This window comes from Euprymna scolopes, chromosome 40, assembly GCF_053919585.1.
Source record: "Euprymna scolopes isolate OS-2025 chromosome 40, ASM5391958v1, whole genome shotgun sequence".
NCBI lineage: Eukaryota > Metazoa > Mollusca > Cephalopoda > Sepiida > Sepiolidae > Euprymna > Euprymna scolopes.
The window spans coordinates 31,590,524-31,609,351 of record NC_136521.1 but is presented as its reverse complement, the minus strand read 5'-3'; the positions used below and the strand labels follow the sequence as shown (position 1 = coordinate 31,609,351).

Sequence of the window (18,828 nt, the reverse complement as noted above, 5' to 3'; positions counted from 1 at the left end):
ATGTCACAGGAATGTGGCTTTTCTCTGTTTCATTTTCCTTCAGTCAAAGTTCTCAGAAAGCAAGAGGCCTCATACCTGGGGTTAACACTTGAATATACCAGATGTTCTATGCCTCTTTGACGGTAAATATATCCTAAGAACATCATTTGTCTTTTCATGAAAATGTTACATGAAAAATGTTTGTCCCCTTCTTCATGTAAGTAAAAATAAAGAGAATTAGTAAATGAAAATAAAATTAGAGAAAACGGGAATCGAACCCTGGAGATAAGTTTTAAAGAACAATAGCTTTTAAATGGAATGTCCAGTAAATTGTTGATTCTGATAAAATATTTGATAAATACAAATTTGGCTGGAAACTGTGCACATTGTTAGAAAGAATGTGCATAATAAAATATGGGTTATATGAATTAGATAAGTAGGTTAAATTCCTTTGTAAAACAACAAAGGAAAATGGGAAATTTCCTGGTCATCAGAATGTTTCAAAAACGTGCAAATCACGCGTGTTGATGACACGTGAATTATAGTCACATCGGCCAGACATACATGTGATTTCTAAATATAGGAAAGAGTTCGAAGTTAGAGTTAGAAAGAGTCAGAGGGTCGAAGAGTCAAGAGAGGTTCAGACCGAACCTTGGCACTGACTGGAAGCGAGAGGGTTTTAGAAAAAGAAGATGTAATGAAGAAACTTTGAATTCCTGGATACAAAGCCATTGACCGGTCATATGGAAGAAATAAATGATCATGTTTTTCATAACTGCCGTCTTCTGTGTTCATCATTACAACGAGAAAAGGTATTGTCCATTTATGTATAAGAACCATTTGATAAAATCATCATTTAAAAAATATGTGTTAGAAAGAATATGTGTCAAACTATTTATGTTATATTATATAAACACTCCCGTTTCATACAGAACTGTCAAAAGCATAAATGGCAATCTCTCGGTCTATCTGTCTAGATATCGAATCACCTTTCAAAGCATATTTATATGTACACTCTCTCTTTATATATACTTGTTAATGTTTCTATCCCATCTCTTACAATATGAACATCTCAACAATATGAACACTCACAATGAATACATATCATTATCTCTAGCATCTCTTCCAACAACTCTAATCTCTCACTAAGGCTCTTACTCTTCTCACAAAGAACAATACAAAATACAACAAAAGTTTCCATGTATAAATATGGACTAGACCTGGGTGCACCCATGTCTAGTCCATATTTCCTCGTTAGAAATATGATCTTTCCAAACGACCACTAGCATTTGTCTCATAAACCACATTTCTGTGCTATTAATGCGTTTCTAATAATGCTATTTCTGTGCTATTAATGCGCTGTAGTGGAATGGGGACATAAATGGATGGTCACATTCAATGCTGCCAAGACTAAACTGGTTTCCTTCAATAATTACAAGAAACCTTCTCTGCCACCAATAGCAATGGGCAGTGACTCCCTGTCTGAGAGTACATCTTTCAAACTGCTTGGCCTAACGTTCACAGGAAACATGAGCTGGAACAATTATATTGAAAACATTGCCAGGGCCGCTGCGAAAAAGGTAGGCTCTCTCTACGGTGCTAGAAAACTACTGACACCTGAAAGTATCCTGTACCTCTATAAGGCCACCATTCGCCCATGTATGGAGTATTGCTGTCACATTTGGGCTGGTGCATCTGCTATTAGTCTCTCGCTCCTAGACAAGGTTCAAAAAGAGTCGCCAATCTGATAGGCCCTGAACTGGCATCTAAGCTTCAGCCTCGGTCCCATCGACAAAACGTTGCATCCCTCTGCCTGTTCTACAAGTATTTTAATGGTGAATGCTCTGACGAATTGCAGACACTTGTGTCCCCATGACGTAGACACCCTCGACAAACCCGACAGGCAGCTAAATCCCACTCCCACACAGTAGAGATCACTAGATGTAAAAGTTCTTTCTACTCCAGTAGTTTTTTCCCCGGAACCGCTAGACTCTGGAATTCCATTCCAGGTTCCTGCTTCCCTAACTGTACTGACATGCAGAAGTTCAAGTGCAACGTGAACCGACATCTTGCTGCCCAAATCCCAACATAGTGCCCCAGTAGTTGCTGCCCCTGATAGTAGCCCCCTACACCAAAGTGGCAATGCGCCTTGTTTGGGGTGAAAATGTAAAAAAAAAAAAAATTTTTTTAAATGTGTTTGATATAAATACTTGTTTACTCTGAGCTATACATGATCTTATATCACACCACGATCATCCTGTAGATGTAATCCATGATCCAAGGTAACTGAATTATCCACCTGAGTAACTGATGCATCTCGGATTGTTAAATCACACATAGGTATGATTTCTTTGCCAGATATCACCATACCAAAAGTTTTCTTTGCATTTAGGCTCAAACGCTTTTCACTCATATTTATTACTATTTCTAGAAATTTCTGAAAATCTTTTTTGGATGTTGAAAACAAGAATGGTATCGTCCGTATAGCATAAATTGGCATCCACCCACAGATATCCCTATACATGTATCCAGATGACGGAGGATGTTTTCGCTCTACAAAGAAAATAAGTCAGCTCTCCTAACAAAACAGATACCTTAGCTCGTGTGACACACACCAACACAAAACTTTTTGCACATATTATCATTCAAGTCGACCTATCAGATTTCATCAAAGTATTGTATTAGCAGTAGCTTGAACAACAGGATAAAAATGATGTATCTGTAGAGGACTAGAATATATAAATCCTAATCCCGTTACAAAAGAAAATAATGAAACGAATGGAATGAACGAAACAAAAACTCAATTGCTGGATAAGATAAACGTGTCGTTTATTTACTGTTGAAAGAATGAATGTTTTAGGTATAACATGTGTTCATGTCCGCGCGGATGTAACTATCGTTTGTTGCGGGACTGGTAGTATAGAAGGAAAAAGGGAATGTGTGTTCATCTCATGTTCGGGTCACTATCGTTTGTTCGTGCGTGGGAAGAGAAGTGAGTAATGTAGTGTAAAATGGGAATGATAGTCCAGCGTGTAGAAAAAGAAAAGGATAGAGGGTTGACATCAGTTAAACTGTGCGCCATGTTAGCAGTAAGCTATGCGAAGGTATTCTCAGGGACAAGTTGTATATATATAGAGAGAAAGAGTGAGAATGTCAATCCAGTTCATGGAGAGAGAAAGCATATAAAGTGTACGTACGGTCTGTTAGCTTTTTGTCCCACATAGTAACACGTGGCGTGAGGTACGCGCATTCGCGCTTGCCGAAAAGGCATACTGTCGGTTCGTAGACCGCCGAGCTCGAAAGCTTGTCTGAAAAGAAAGATGCTGCTTATTGCTCTTGCTTTTATAATTTTTTCCGGTGGTCTTTTGCGCATGTGTGGATTTCCTTTGAAAGGGGAAGTGACGTTGTCCATGTGTGCGTACGTGTGTGCGTATGTGAGTACATGTGTGTACATTAGTGTGTGTGTGTGTATATACGTGAATGTGAGTGTATATACACAAACGTGAATATATGTATGTGTGTGGACGTGCACGCGTATGTTTGTGTGCGCATATGTATATGACAAGGAATATGGCTTGAGATGTGAACGCGTATTTTTGTATGAGATTAGGAAAGGCTCGCGCAATACTCCCCTTCCTAGGAAAAAAAATATATGCAGTGTATATATATTTATATATACATATATTTTTTTTTGTAAGTAATGTTTTCCGCGATTGACTGTCCGTCTTATTTTTTTTGTTGTTTTTTTGTGTTGTTGGTGTGGTTGTTTAAAAAGACGTCAAGAACGTAGTGTTTTCGTAAAAAAAAAAAGTATTTCCTTATGCGTGGAAAAGGCATTTACTCTTTTTTTTGTAGGCTGACATTTGTTTGTTTGTTTTTTTTTTGTGCTGACATGTGCAACGAGTTACTTGGACAGTGAAGTGAATTGTTCGTTTGGAAGGAAAATTTTGTTAGTGTTGATGTGATGTGTCCAGTTGACTGTGTCTTTGCAAGTGAGTCTGCGGTAGCGTGTGTACATTGTTTGAACAAGCGCTAGTTGTGCATTCGTTCTTGTTGAACGATGAGTGTGGTTGCGGGCTGTCAACAAAACTTCCAAGTTGTGAGTTTATCAGCGTATGTGGTGCATCTCGACTCGTAATTTTGATTCAACTTCTTCCTATGTGTTGATAGGGATATCCTGTAATTGTTTTTTTGTTGTTGCGTCTGCTGTGTGGGAGAGAATGTGCATAGGCCTATGTGATTTTGCTCCTCGCGTTTGTTGCTGGGTAATGTCAGGAAACTGTGAAAAATGTTTGTCGAGCTCGAATTTTTCTTTAAATTCGGTATGAAATCGACAGCTCCGTGTTTATTTTTTTTGCTGAGTCTGACGGGGGGGGGTTTTGTCATTGTTATTTGTAGTAGTTGTTCCTGTCGGTAGTAGTTCACTTGTTTTTCTTTGTTGAAAAGTTCGTTTTTTTCTTTATCAAATAAAATGCGCATCTCGCTCAAAACAGTTAATTTCAAAAAGGTAGTGTCACCATGCTTGTTCATTTCATATCGGTCGGTCACCGGTTTGTTGCAGATTTGTGGTTATAGAAGGAAATGTGTGTTCCTCTCGCGTTTGGGTGTCACCAATTTGTAGTGGTGGTGCAAAATAGGGAAAATAATTTGAATTGAGAAAGAGACGAACTACGTGTTAAATTGAATTAAACGAACTAGTATTAATTTTGTGAAGAAACAAATGAAAGAAAAGGGTACTACACGTGTTTAGTTTGGCGTGCGTCTCTCGCTGTTAACTGGTGAGAAAGAAAGTCTATAGTTTGGCGTGCGTCTCTTGCTGTTAGCTGGTGAGAAGGAAAAGTTTATTGTTGTAGAAAGACAGAGTGTGTGTATGAGTGCTTCGTTCAAACTCATCCATTTCATTTTAAAATAACGGGGTCACCATTTTCCTGTTGAGGACTAGGATATATAAATCCTAATCCCGTTACAAAAGAAAATAATGAAATGAATGGAATGAACGAAACAAAAACTCAATTGCTGGATAAGATAAACGTGTCGTTTATTTACTGTTGAAAAAATGAATGTTTTAGGTATAACATGTGTTCATGTCCGCGCGGATGTAACTATCGTTTGTTGCGGGACTGGTAGTATAGAAAGAAAAAGGGAATGTGTGTTCATCTCACGTTCGGGTCACTATCGTTTGTTCGCGCGTGGGAAGAGAAGTGAGTAATGTAGTGTAAAATGGGAATGATAGTCCAGCGTGTAGACAAAGAAAAGGATAGAGGGTTGACATCAGTTAAACTGTGCGCCATGTTAGCAGTCAGCTATGCAAAGGTATTCTCAGGGACAAGTTGTATATATATAGAGAGAAAGAGTGAGAATGTCAATCCAGTTCATGGAGAGAGAAAGCATATAAAGTGTACGTACGGTCTGTTAGCTTTTTGTCCCACATAGTAGCAAGTGGTGTGAGGCACGCGCGTTCGCGCTTGCCGAAAAGGCATACTGTCGGTCGGTAGACCGCCGAGCTCGAAAGCTTGTCTGAAAAGAAAGATGCTGCTTATTGCTCTTACTTTTATAATTGTTTCCGGTGGTCTTTTACCCATGTGTGTTAGCGTGTGTGTGTGTATACACGTGAATGTGAGAGTATATACGTGAACGTCAATATATGTACGCGTGTGGACGTGCGCGCATATGTTTGTGTGCGCGTATGTATATGACAAGAAATATGGCTTGAGATGTGAACGCATGTTTTTGTGTGAGACTAGAAAAGGCTCGCGCATATCTTTTTACTCAGCTGCTCACTTGCAGGCCGTACACTCTTTTAGAAATGCAAGATACACTTCTACATATTTATTGTAAGCAAAAACGTAGCACAGAAAGAAAAACAAAATCTCTATTAAAACAATGACGAAAGGGTTTATTTCAGTGGAAGAAAGTTTGGAAAGTGCACAAGTGAGAAAAATGACAAAGTCGAAAGGGTACTTATACAGTTTAGTGACGACATTAAAAAATGGAAATATTGAAAAAAAAATTTATTGTACGTAACTGTTATAGACTGAAGTTCTCCGAAAAAAAATTTCACTTCATTTGATCAAGTAGTTTTTTTTTTACAGCGAAAAACAATTATTTATCACGACGACGTCAACGTGGCCATTTTGGAAATATACCTAGCAGAATACCTCCATTTTAGGCCAAATTTCGCAATCTAGCCTTTTTTTCTCGCCATCTCAGATGCGCACAACACATCTGCAATTTTTTTACGTTTTTTTCTCTTTTTTTTTAAATCTGCAATTTTTTTGCGTTTTTTTTTTTTTTTTTTAAATAAGAATACTATTGAATATGCAAAGAAATTGAAGAATGCAAAGAATTGAAGAATTTTTATATGAGATTATTTTCGAAACATGCGCAATTGGACATGCATGGATAACTTCGAAACTTCGTTTATTTACTTCTGTTACAAATTTAAAAAAAAAAAAAAACACCCCAAAAATGGCTTCTTCTTCTTCTTCTTCTTCTTCTTCTTCTTCTTCTTCTTCTTCTTCTTCTTCTTCTTCTTCTTCTTCTTCTTCTTCTTCTTCTTCTTCTTCTTCTTCTTCTTCTTCTTCTTCTTCTTCTTCTTCTTCTTCTTCTTCTTCTTCTTCTTCTTCCTTCTTCTTCTTCTTCTCTTCTTCTTCTTCTTCTTCTTCTTCTTCTTCTTCTTCTTCTTCTTCTTCTTCTTCTTCTTCTTCTTCTTCTTCTTCTTCTTCTTCTTCTTCTTCTTCTTCTTCTTCTTCTTCTTCTTCTTCTTCTTCTTCTTCTTCTTCTTCTTCTTCTTCTTCTTCTTCTTCTTCTTCTTCTTCTTCTTCTTCTTCTTCTTCTTCTTCTTCTTCTTCTTCTTCTTCTTCTTCTTCTTCTTCTTCTTCTTCTTCTTCTTCTTTCTTCTTCTTCTTCTTCTTCTTCTTCTTCTTCTTCTTCTTCTTCTTCTTCTTCTTCTTCTTCTTCTTCTTCCTTCTTCTTCTTCTTCTTCTTCTTCTTCTACAACTTGTTCTCCAGCCTGACAGAAATCCACAGCAGTTACATCGAAAACAACATTACTCAGTGAAAAGGACAAAGGACACTTTGTTACATAGAGAAGGGGACAAATCCTAGTAATTAAATAGATAAATTTGAAAACGATATTTGGAAAAGGATAGAATCGAACCCAGCAGGCAAGAGTTGAAAAGATAATAAATATTCAATTTAGGAATGTAGCGATTGTTCATTGTTCTGAGAAATCACTGGATATATTAAATTATGTCTGTTAAAAGAATGGACAGTACGAGTTAGAAATAATGATAAAAAAAGAGGTTATAAATGAAACAATTCAATTAAGGAATTTCTTTGTTTATCAAAGACCGGTGGATGCATGTGCAAAGCGCACATGTAATTTGAAACGTGAGAGAATCACATTGTTGGCTGTGCCTCTGACGTCATAAAGAAGAGAATTTTTAATATGTTGAGATGAGTTTGAGTCAGTTTGTCAGAAGAGCCAGAGAGAGAGAGTCAGAGAGTGACTTAGTCAGAGTAAGGTTAGAGTCAGACTGGGAACTGACGCCCCTTGGAGGCGAAGGGGGTGAAATAAGACCAAGTATCCTATACCTCTATAAGGCAACCATTCGCCCATGTATAGAGTACTGTTGTCACATCTGGGCTGGTGCATCTGCTTCTTGTCTCTCGCTCCTGGACAGGGTTCAAAAGAGAGTCGCCAACCTGATAGGTCCTGAACTGTCATCTAAGCTTCAGCCTCTGTCCCATCGACGAGATGTTGCATCCCTCTGCCTGTTCTACAAATACTTCAATGGTGAATGCTCTGACGAACTGCAAACACTTGTACCTCCCCGACGTAACTACCCCCGACAAACCTGACAAGCTACTAAGTCTCATCCCTTTACAGTAGAGATCCCTAGGTGCAAGAAAGCCTTTTACTCCAATAGTTTCTTCCCCAGAACTGCGGGTCTTTGGAACTCCCTTCCGGGATTCTGCTTTCCCAACTGCAACGATATGCAGAAGTTCAAGTGTAATGTCAACAAACATCTTTCTACTCATCTCCCTTCATAATGACCCCGCTAATTAAGTCCCTGATAGTAGCCCCCTGCTTCAAAGTGGCACTGTGCCTTGTTTGGGGTGAAAATTGAATAAAAAAAAAAAAAAAAAGTATTTGTAAAAGCTTGAATTCCTAATTCATCAATCATTCGGATGAAGAATAAAGAATCATCATTTATATTTGTAAACTTGTCTTCGTTGCCGTCCTTACAGCTGAAAGGTAAATGTGTTTTGTCTATCATCTATAGATGAACTTTGTACAACACCGCTTCCAAGTATTATGTGTCTCCTCCATCATCATAAAGAAGTATCTCCCCTCCGATGTGTTAAAAGACTGTATAAATGTCTCTCACAGCCTCCGTTATGAATGTCTCCTCCTTTTTTATAAATGCGTTGCCCTTGTTATAAATGTATCCCTGTCATTAGTCAACAGCAATATACAACATTTTCCTGCTTTCCAGTTAACTACAATATGGTTGTCTTCAAGTCCAACGTAAACAAGTTCTTGATGAGCTTAAGTTAACAAATTTACTGAATTTCCATTACTAACGATTATTATATTGTCCAACTGACTACTGTACACTCTTAACCCTTATCCTCGAGTGGTCTCTGGCCTTTATAAGTGGTTATGCCTATGTAAAAAAAAAAAACACTCCAATATATATACACACACTGATATACTGTTCAATATATATGTCCCCCAACAACATAAGAACTTTAGCCAGAATTATCACTACAGCAGCCATCAGTTGGTCCACGCACGAGCATCGTCACCCAAAGGACACTTCAGCCAGGATGACCATGATCATCATCCTACGGTAACGATCTATCATTTAACCCATCTTCTCTGTTGTTGGTGAAGAGAAGAAAAGGGGGAAAATAATCCAGCTTCCTGCATGAATACTGGAAGCTGGCATTTTATGTCTTCTTTCATCTTTAAATAATTTACATGACTGAAATAGGAATTAATTTACCAAACACATCTTTTACCGTCTTTTACTGACTTGCTTAAGTCAGTAAAAGACGGTAAAAGATGTGTTTGGTAAATTAATTCCTATTTCAGTCATAATCAACCAAAGATCGACCCCCTTGTGTCAACATCTCATTAACTCTTCAGACTATCACCCAATTAAACAATAATTAGCCACAAAGACAATAGGCAATTAGCAAAATTACATGACATTGTATTATTAGAAGGCCGACATTAGCACGGCTACGGCTAATATCTTAGTAACTGTGATATTAGCGGTATCGTCTTTTTAACTATGTTGCTATGAGCAATATGAATTTAGGAAAACGTGTCCCCAGAAAACTCGTCCTTTTTTTGCTAGGTAGGAAAACTGGTCCCTTATTGAATAAATATCAGGCACCGGCCAATATATCGACCGTGTATGGTTGGACAGGTTAACTCTTAACTTCACCTGGCTCTTAGCCAGTTAGGTTGACCTCGTTCTAAAAATAAACAAATAAGAATAAATAATGGTAGTGGTTGTGACTCAACGGGGCACAAATAAGTTAATAACTGATAAAATAGGAAAACGACCTTTGGGCCAATAGATAAATATTGTTAAGTGAAAGTAAACTATTTCCGCCATTTTCATAAACGTTAGTTTCACTTTGTCAGTTTCAAGGCACGATGTTAAAAAAAGTCCTTCTTTGGGGTTCACTTTTCACTATTAACCAAATTTATAACTCGTCCGGTTCACTTCTCTTATGTCTCAATAATTTGACTAAGATTGATCGGCGCCAAAGAGGAGCACTTGTTTCGTTAATACTGAAAATAGCCAAGAGTAAATTATGTCTGCCGGCTCGCCTATGTATAAAATTGGGACTTCATTTCCTGTTGTTTTTAACGAAAACCATCCACACATATTCTGAGAAAGCTTTGAAATATCTACAGCAAACTGACCAGCCTACGAATAATAAAACAAATATTAAGGTAAGAAATGGGGGGGGGGGTGATGAGTTCGACGATCTAAACAGTTTTTTTTTTTTTTTTTTTAAGAGTTGAATAAAATTAGTGTATTGGGTCCACACACACACACACACACACACACACACACACATATTAAAATTCTAACCTTTAGAACGTTTTGGGTTTAAACTCAATTTAATATTACGTAGTCAGGGAAACGAAACGTTTTAATATTTTTTTCGGTACTTGTACAGTTTAATCAAGACATTAAAAAAATGAAAATATCGGGAAAAAGGTTATATTGTACGTATCCGCTTTGGACTGAAAATCTCGAGTAGTATTTTTTTTTTTTTTTTTTTTTTTACATTACAGCGGAAAAACACGTTTTTATGACAGGACGTTGAAGGTAGCCATCTTGGAATTTTTGAACACGCCACGGAGAGATAATTCAATTTAAAGCGCCGACACTCCCTCCCCATCTTTAATACTAGCTTTTCTTCTTAAAAATCGAACCTTTTGCTCGGTATCATAACAAATTATTTTTTCGCTGTAAAAAAACAAACCAAAACAAACAAACAAACAAACAAAGACTACTTAATGAAATTAAGTGAAATTTTTATCGGAGAACTTCATTCCATAACGGATACGTACAATTTAAACTTTTTTTCGATATTGTCATTTTATAATGTCTTGATTAAACTGTACAAGTACCCTTTTTTCGTCTTGAGCGACATAAAATTAAAAAAAAAAAAAAGAACATAGCACCAGGCACCAAAGACTTTCCGGTTGCTTTTTGTTAAAATCTCCATTCTTCTGGCATATTTTTTTACATTTCAAACGTGTTTTCTTTTAGATTACACGCGTAATACTAAACAGATTTTAACTCGAAATGCTTCTTCATTTAATGATATTAACGGTAATGGTGAATAAAAGGAGAGTCTAACTTTCAAACTCACCGGACCGGAATTTGGTACCCGCGTCTCTCAATTGAGATATGGAAGCACAGAATCGATACAATTTTCCATTATATTTTATGTTTACTTTTTTCATCCCCTTATAATAAAAATATATATAAAATACGTAAACTTTTTATCAATTATTTAAAAACATTTGGTATATATATATATTATTTTAATTGGAATTCATTTTTGAGATGAGTATTATTTATATTGCAGACTATTATTCTCATCTTTATTAGTCATTGTTCCACAACGTTTCGGCCAACTATTCCTCTGGCCTTCGTCTCAATAATGAATTCCAATTAAAATAATATATATATACCATTCGGTACGGACCCGACCATGGAAGATCAGATAATAAATAAACGTGGATTTATAAGAACAAAATATCCTACCTTGATTGCCCTTCGCGGCCCGTGGCGCAGTTGATAGAGACGTTGAATCTCTACGGTCCCAGGTGAGAATTGTCTGAAGATAGCGGTTTCAATCCTATCCAAAGCTGGCCAGAGGCTTACTTGGCCAAAAACGTGGTGAGATGACAGTAACTACAAATGGCAGTAATATCTGAGAATGCAGTTAGGAGATTTGGAGTTCCTATCCGTCGCGGTTACCACCTGACGAAGGCCAGAGGAATAGTTGGCCAAAGCGTCGTGAAACAACAACTAAGAAAGATGAGAATAATAGTCCACAATAAATAAATTAATATAAATAATACTTATCTCAATAATGAATTCCAATTAAAATAATATATGATTAATGAAATAGCTGAAAGTGCTTACATACTAAATTCGAATGAAATAGCTGAAAGCGTACTCAAAATAAATTCTTATACCCCCCCCCCCGGAGTAAGTTTTCACAGAAACGTGTGAAATTTTTTCAACCAATGAAAATCGTGTCAAACCCCAAAGTAACAAGTCTGTTAAATTAACTTCCAGAATTCCAAAGCACCCAAGGACATATGCTCGCCCCACTTTATCCTCGTATGTTTGACCAGAAAGATAGAAAGAAACATTCAAAGAGTTTTTGTTATTAATGTTATAAACTTTGTTTCATTAAAAAAATCGTTGTGCTTGTTTAATAAATACTACATTTCAATCTGAAATTATTCTGCAATTAGCATCGCATTTTTGAATAGTCGCATCCTTTGTACGCAAACGAAATTGACTGTTTTTCAGAATAACTTGTAAATATTAATCAGCAGTGACTTTTCCAGGGCATTCAAAGTTAAGCAAAAATATCAGCTGACGTGATATTGTGAACAGGGACGGAACTTGATGAACACTTTAATATATATACAGAGTGTCCCAACAAAATGTATACACTCTTTAAATTATCTCGACTTGCTACATGAATATGCTATGCCATGTTCCCAAGAGATGTTTAGGAATAAAGAATGGCAGCAGGATGGAGCATATCTTGATAGTCACCTCCGAAACAGATAGTTAGGATGAAGAGGAAGTATCGAGTACTGTTCATGCTCACCGAATTTGACCTCCCCATAGATTTTTCTCTTTTTTTGAGGCAGAGAGTGGGGGGGGCATGTTAAACACTAGGTTCACACCACAAAACGAGGTACAATGAATGAGTTGAAAGCAACCATTGAAAGAAGATGTGCCAACATACTAATTGAACTGATTAGGAACGTTTTCGATTCAATCAGTGAGCGTTGTCAGCTGTTCATGGACCACAATGGCCAATAATTTGAATACTTTTGATAATTAACTGGCTTCTATATTTGTTCAGAGTATTTTGATATATGAAACTTTTCTTTCTTATAATAACTGTTGGTTTTATGGTCATTTAAAGAGTATATACATTTCATTGGGACACCTTGTGTGTGTGTGTGTATGTATATATATATATATATATATATATATAAATTCATACAATTCCTTGAAGTTGTGTTTTCTTGATAAGAAAGGTAGTCAAAAAATAACAATTCAATGCTTATGCAGAGAAGTTATCGTGCTATTTTAAAATAGTATTTTCAAGTTTTACAGTAACTTTATTTTATTAAATTTTTATGTGAAAGTACAAAATAGTTGCAAAATACAATGGGTTTCTAAATAGCATTATTATTTCAGCACAGTAACTTCTCTACATAATTACTAACAATACTTTGCAATTAGCGACGCTTTTCCCTTCTATATTTGTTATTAATGTTTATGTTATGTTAAAACTTTTGTTTTTATTATATAAATCTCACCTGTCTGTTTAAATGTATGTATGTATGTATGTATGTAAGCCGTGGTGAAGGCAACCTTTCTAGGAGAAGCAAATCTCTGATTTAAAAAAAAACATAAAGCGGAAGACCATTACCCGCATTAAGCTGGTCTGCAGTTTAATTTGTTGCTGGCTATCTTGCTCTTGCTTGTTGCTGGATCTCAACATTTTGAACCGAGAGAGAGACTTAGCTGTCGTACAAAGCTAAGACTCTGTAACATCATATTTGTATAGATACTCCCTCAGGCATTTGGACTCATGGATTTTAAATGTCTGAGGGAGTGGCACTCGTCTGACAAGACGTTGCAATCATCATCATCATCATCATCATCATCATGTATGTATGTATGTCTGCCTAAAACTTTCGACAGAGGTGACGGATTTTCACAAGATCAGTATCATTTTGAAGCTTGACCCTTCGGACGACAAATATCGAAAAATTGACTAAAAACATTAATTCCTTCACCCTCAACTAGGCACGTTTCTACAAGAAGTGGTCGCTTTTTTCACCGATATTTTCAAAAGTCATCCCCTCTTTTCAATTGACTGGCCTTAATTTAAATCATTTTTTCTGACAATTAATCAGAAGTGATTTTTTCAGGGCATTCATCTTCAAGCTCAAATATCCTTTTTTTTTTTGCTCTTAATATTTTTGTAATGTTTGTAACGACTCACGGCAGAGTCATCACTTGTAGGAATCTTTGATCGGTAGGATAACCAACTTATGATCAGGATTTATCAATTTTTAGGACTATGGTTGTATGTGTCACAATTTTATTGAAGTCAAAAGTAGGAGTGTATCTGTGGGACCATTAAAGGTAAATTTAATGGGATTGCTGATTAATAGAAAGATTTCACAAATCCACATCCTCCCATAAAAAAAAATAAAAATGAAATCTGGAAAATAATGATACTCGGCAAAGAACATGATATCACTGTATTAACATAAAAGAAACAACATTTATTTACGTGTTAGGAATATTAGTTTGAATTGTTCCAACATAAGTGTTTTCTTGTGTGGAATGTTCATAATGAAGGATTAATGAAGTGAAGTTTGTGAGAATAGCACGTGGTTTGAAATTACTGATTTTTTATGATCAGAGTGCCGCACGTGGGTTTAAAGGTTCATGTGGCTATTTTTGAGAAGAATAGTCCAAAATCCATATAAGTGAATTCATGGGTGTGTGTGTGTATTCGTATCATAAGAACAGTAGTTTGAAATAAAATTGTTTAAGGGAAGATTTAAATTCTCATTCAATGTGGTAACTTTCCATGATGGGATCAAAGTTTATGTGTATTGCGCATAATATCAGGATAGGGCTTTTAACAGACAGAGTTATCCTAAACATGTGCTGATCTTGAGAAATTGAAGAGGAAACTGATTTGATTTTTGACGAACAAACCTTTATATATAGGACTTCTTGAACATTCCAGCCTGTTCACGGTATTTCTACACGATGGAGCGTAACATAGTTCCTTTTGTTTTATGTGTGCTGTGGTCGCATCACGATATCATGTACCTACGCATTCTTCATATGTGTGGGTGTTGAAACGGTGATTGCTATGAAATGTTCCTGTTGGGGATTTATTCCGGCCGGGCATTGCAGTTGCTACATATTAAATGTTTTGCATTGGTTTTAGCGTCCCAAATTCTCGCCACAAATATTAAAAGTGGCTGTACAAGGAACGTTTTAGTTGTGCGTATAGCCATTGTCTACACCCAGGCAATTTTCATGCACAAAACTAAAATTCTGTCTTGTTTCACTGATGTAACTGAAAGCACCACATGTAACAAAGATGTTGCTTTTTTTTTTATCCAATCAGATTATGAAAAAAGTGAATTTCCAAAATATTTTTCTGAAAGCCTCCACTGGGAGCCGGTTTGAAACCTATAAAAAAAGCATGCGCGCCAAAACCAATCAGTCTTAGTCAGATTTTTCCTGTCAGGTAGACCAGCTCTTTGATCACTCGCTCCGTCTCCTGACGTTAAACCATGAATATGATTCTTGCATACCTTGCACTTGAAGTTATAAATTTTCGAGGATCAATTACCAAAAAAATATATTTAGATAAATTTGCATTGTCTGGAACTATTGAAAATTTGCATGCCTGGAACTATTGAAAACAAACAATTTTGTCAGACTTTTTCATTAAAATAAAAATAAAAAATTTTCTAAAAAAATGACATCTGCCTCAGTCAGAGAAATATTTCTCTCTTTATTTTTCCTTACACATTTATTTCAAGACTTATCAGATTAAATACATATATATAGAGAGTCCTAGCGACCGTACAAGAAATTACAACCATTTAATTTATTGCCAAGATATTCCTTTCCTAAACATTACGAACTTTGAACGATTTAGTCATGATCACCTTCTTGACACTCGTGCTGAATCAGCGAATTTAGGAAAACTCGTCCCCAGAAAACCCATACCCGGAAAACTCGTCTCTTTTTGCTCGTTAGGAAAACTGGTTAAATGCTTATTGTAGTAAATGATGATACTCTCCATTGGTCTGGTCCTGTCACGCAACAAATGAATGAATCTCTTAGTAAAATGGAGTTATCTCTCTAAGACCAGTGACGAAAAGCGCCAATATTTCAATAAAGAAATGTTCACATGAACGTGCGTGCACACACACACACACACACACACACACACACACACACACACACACAATATAAAATAAATAAATTATCGGATATCTCCTTTCGCTTAAATAAAGTATTTTGGAATTGTAGAGTTTTGCAGGAGTTCCTCTGGCGTTGCAGTTAAAAAATTACTTTGGCAATACTTTACATGATATCTGAGTGTATTGTATTTGTTAAAGTTTGTTTTTTTATTTAAAAAATATTTTGATAAGACAACAAAGTAAAAAAATCACCGCAAATGTGTAGTTTAGCAGCGTAAATTATTTGACCGATGAAAAATTATAAAAGATTTATTTTTATATAAAACAAATTATTAGACCCAAAGGCTGAAATAAAACCAGAAAAAAAATACATTTTTATTATTTTTTCAACATTTTTTATTAGACTAAATGTACGACAATCGAGGTCGCCATATTGTTTTTAAAATTTGGCTTTTTTAAGGTCGACAGATTGGCCTTTTTAAGGCCAAATTTGGCATTTTTTACGCTCTTTCATGAACTATGTTTTTAGCCGCCGTATTTTTTGTAATGAAAGAGCTTAAAAAAGGCCGAATTTGGCCTTAAAAAAGCCAATCTGTCAAACCTTAGAAAGCCCAAATTTTAAAAGCAATACATACAGTCGCTTTGAATGTCATACATTTAGTTTTTTCTTTTTTTTTTTAATTACATCTTCACTCCAAACAAGGCACATTGCCACTTTGGTGTAGGGGGCTACTATTAGGGACATAAGCTACTGGGGTACTATGTAGGGAGTTGGGCAGTAAGATGTCGGTTCACACTACACTTGAACTTCTGCATGTCAGTACAGTTGGGGAAGTAGTGAGTCGGAATGGAATTCCAAAGTCTAGCAGTTCTGGCGAAGAAACTATTGGAGTAGAAAGCTCTTCTACATCTAAGGACCTCTACTGTGGGATTTAGCTGCTTGTCGGGTTTGTCAAGGGTATTTATGTCGTGGGGGCACAAGTGCTTGCAGTTCGTCAGAGCATTCACCATTAAAATACTTGTAGAACAGGCAAAGGGATGTAACATTTCGTCGGTGGAACAGAGGCTGAAGCTTAGATGACAGTTCAGGACCTATCAGGTTGGAGACTCTCTTTTGGACCTTGTCTAGGAGTAAGAGACTAGCAGCAGATGCACCAGCCCAAATATGACAACAATACTCCATACATAGACGAATGGTGGCCTTCCAGATGTACAGAATACTTTCGGGCGTTAGTAGCTTTCTAGCACAGTAGAGAGAGCCTAACCTTCTTCGGAGGTGTCCTGGCAATGCTTCAATATAATTGTTCCAACTCATGTTTCCTGTGAAGATTAAGCTGAGGAATTTAAAAGAAGTACTTTCAGATAATGAATCTTTGGCCATTGCTATTGCTGGTAGAGAAGGTTTCTTGTAATTATTGAAGGAAACAAGTTTAATCTGGGTAGCATTGAATGTGACCATCCATTTTTGTCCCCATTCCACTACAGATTGGAGGTTATCCTCTAGTATTTCTGCCATTTCCTTAGATATGTGTTCATTTTCTTTCCTGTTGTGCCTGTTATAGAGCGTGGTATCATCAGCATATATACCCATCTCAAAGGCAATTTTGTCGGGGAGGTCTAATAAAAAATGATGAAAAAATTTTAAAAAATAAATAAATTTTTTTTTTGGGGGGGGGGGTTATTTCAGCCTTTGGGTCTAATAATGTATTTTATATAAAAAATAAATGGTTTTTATAAATTTTTGTCGGTCAAATAATTTACGCCGCTTTACCAAAATTATTGTATTCTATTTTGTTCAAAATATAAATAAATCAATAAATATTTAATAAATTAATGTTTTTATAATACTAAAATAGATCCAAATCGAAAAACCAGAAACATAAACAGCATTTTATTTATTTTGTGAAAAATCTAATCAGATATTACTTATTTTGTGAAGTACACGTAAAAAAAATAAATAAATAAATAAATAAAATCGTGTACAAAAGTTTCCATTTTTCTTTTTTGCTAATCTGTTTATTTGTTTTATAATATAAACGGAAGTCCGGAAGAACCGGACTATTATTTTTTCCAGGGTTTTCAGCTGACACCGGTACGGCCGTATCTAGAGTCGCTGATTCTTCCGTTACGCCAAACAAAACATTCGAGGAGTTGTAAAGAAAGAAGCGACTTTTATTTTTTTTTTTTGCTTTTCAAACAAAAAATGATTTTTTTAACAACTTTATTTAATGAGTCAATTTTTACTGCACTTTGAAATAACTTTTAGAAGTTATTTTCGCGTCCGCAAAGGTAGACAATGCGCATGTGTGTAACGAACAAAAACGAAACCAAATGAAACGGCGCATGCGTGTAAGCAACGAAAAAATAAAATAACCGCGAGTGATTAAATCGAACTCCAACAACATAACAATTTTAATTAACTGAGCAAGTTTATTTTTCCTCATCAAAATATTTCTTTTCACTTTTTTAATTATTTAGTACAATTTATCATCACCAGCACATATTTTTTAAAATTGTTTTTTTTTTTATTATTCAATTCCATAATTTTTTCCCCATATTAGAAGTAGCTTTTTTTCAGGTATTAAAACATGAGTGCCACGGATTCTTGTGCAATGTGTCACAATAAGTACTTTTTAACAATTGCCGAATTTATGGAGGATGAAGAAAAAAGCAGGACTTTCCTACGACGTCATGGTGTCTTACCAAAAAGTGTCAAATGTCCAAAGTGTGGAAAGCCGTGCTCATATCGGGCATCTGCGTACGTCTGGCGCTGCACAAACTACAGTGTCGACCCCAAAAAAAAGAAAAGAAAGTACTGCTCTTTTAATATCAGTGACGCAAAGGGAACATTCATCGAACAAGCACGCATTCGATGTTGGAAATTAATTCTGTTTGTTAACCATTTTCTGAGCCACTTGTGGGACCACAAAACTGTGATGGACAATTTGGATATTTCTAGTCGTTCTACTGTTAACTGGCGGTCTTTCTGCTCCGAAGTTTGTGAGAATTGGTTGCAAAACCAAGACCTAATAGGGGGCGAAGGGGTCGCTGTCGAAATTGACAAAACTTTGATTGTTCAG

The 18,828-nt window shown here is 36.0% G+C and overlaps 2 protein-coding genes across 3 annotated transcripts in view; one reads left to right on the top strand and one right to left on the bottom strand.

Moving 5' to 3' along the window:
• Positions 1-18,828, bottom strand: part of LOC145265470 (DDB1- and CUL4-associated factor 17-like) — a 237,642-nt gene that overhangs the window by 160,412 nt on the left and 58,402 nt on the right. The window lies entirely within an intron of this gene.
• LOC145265473 (opioid growth factor receptor-like protein 1) overlaps positions 9,588-18,828 on the top strand; it is a 53,696-nt gene continuing 44,455 nt past the window's right edge. For both annotated transcript variants that reach the window (XM_080121340.1, XM_080121339.1), the window contains exon 1: positions 9,588-9,958. In XM_080121340.1, coding sequence (XP_079977466.1) covers positions 9,656-9,958 — 303 coding nt within the window. In that variant the 5' untranslated portion in view covers positions 9,588-9,655. The remainder of the gene's footprint in view (positions 9,959-18,828) is intronic.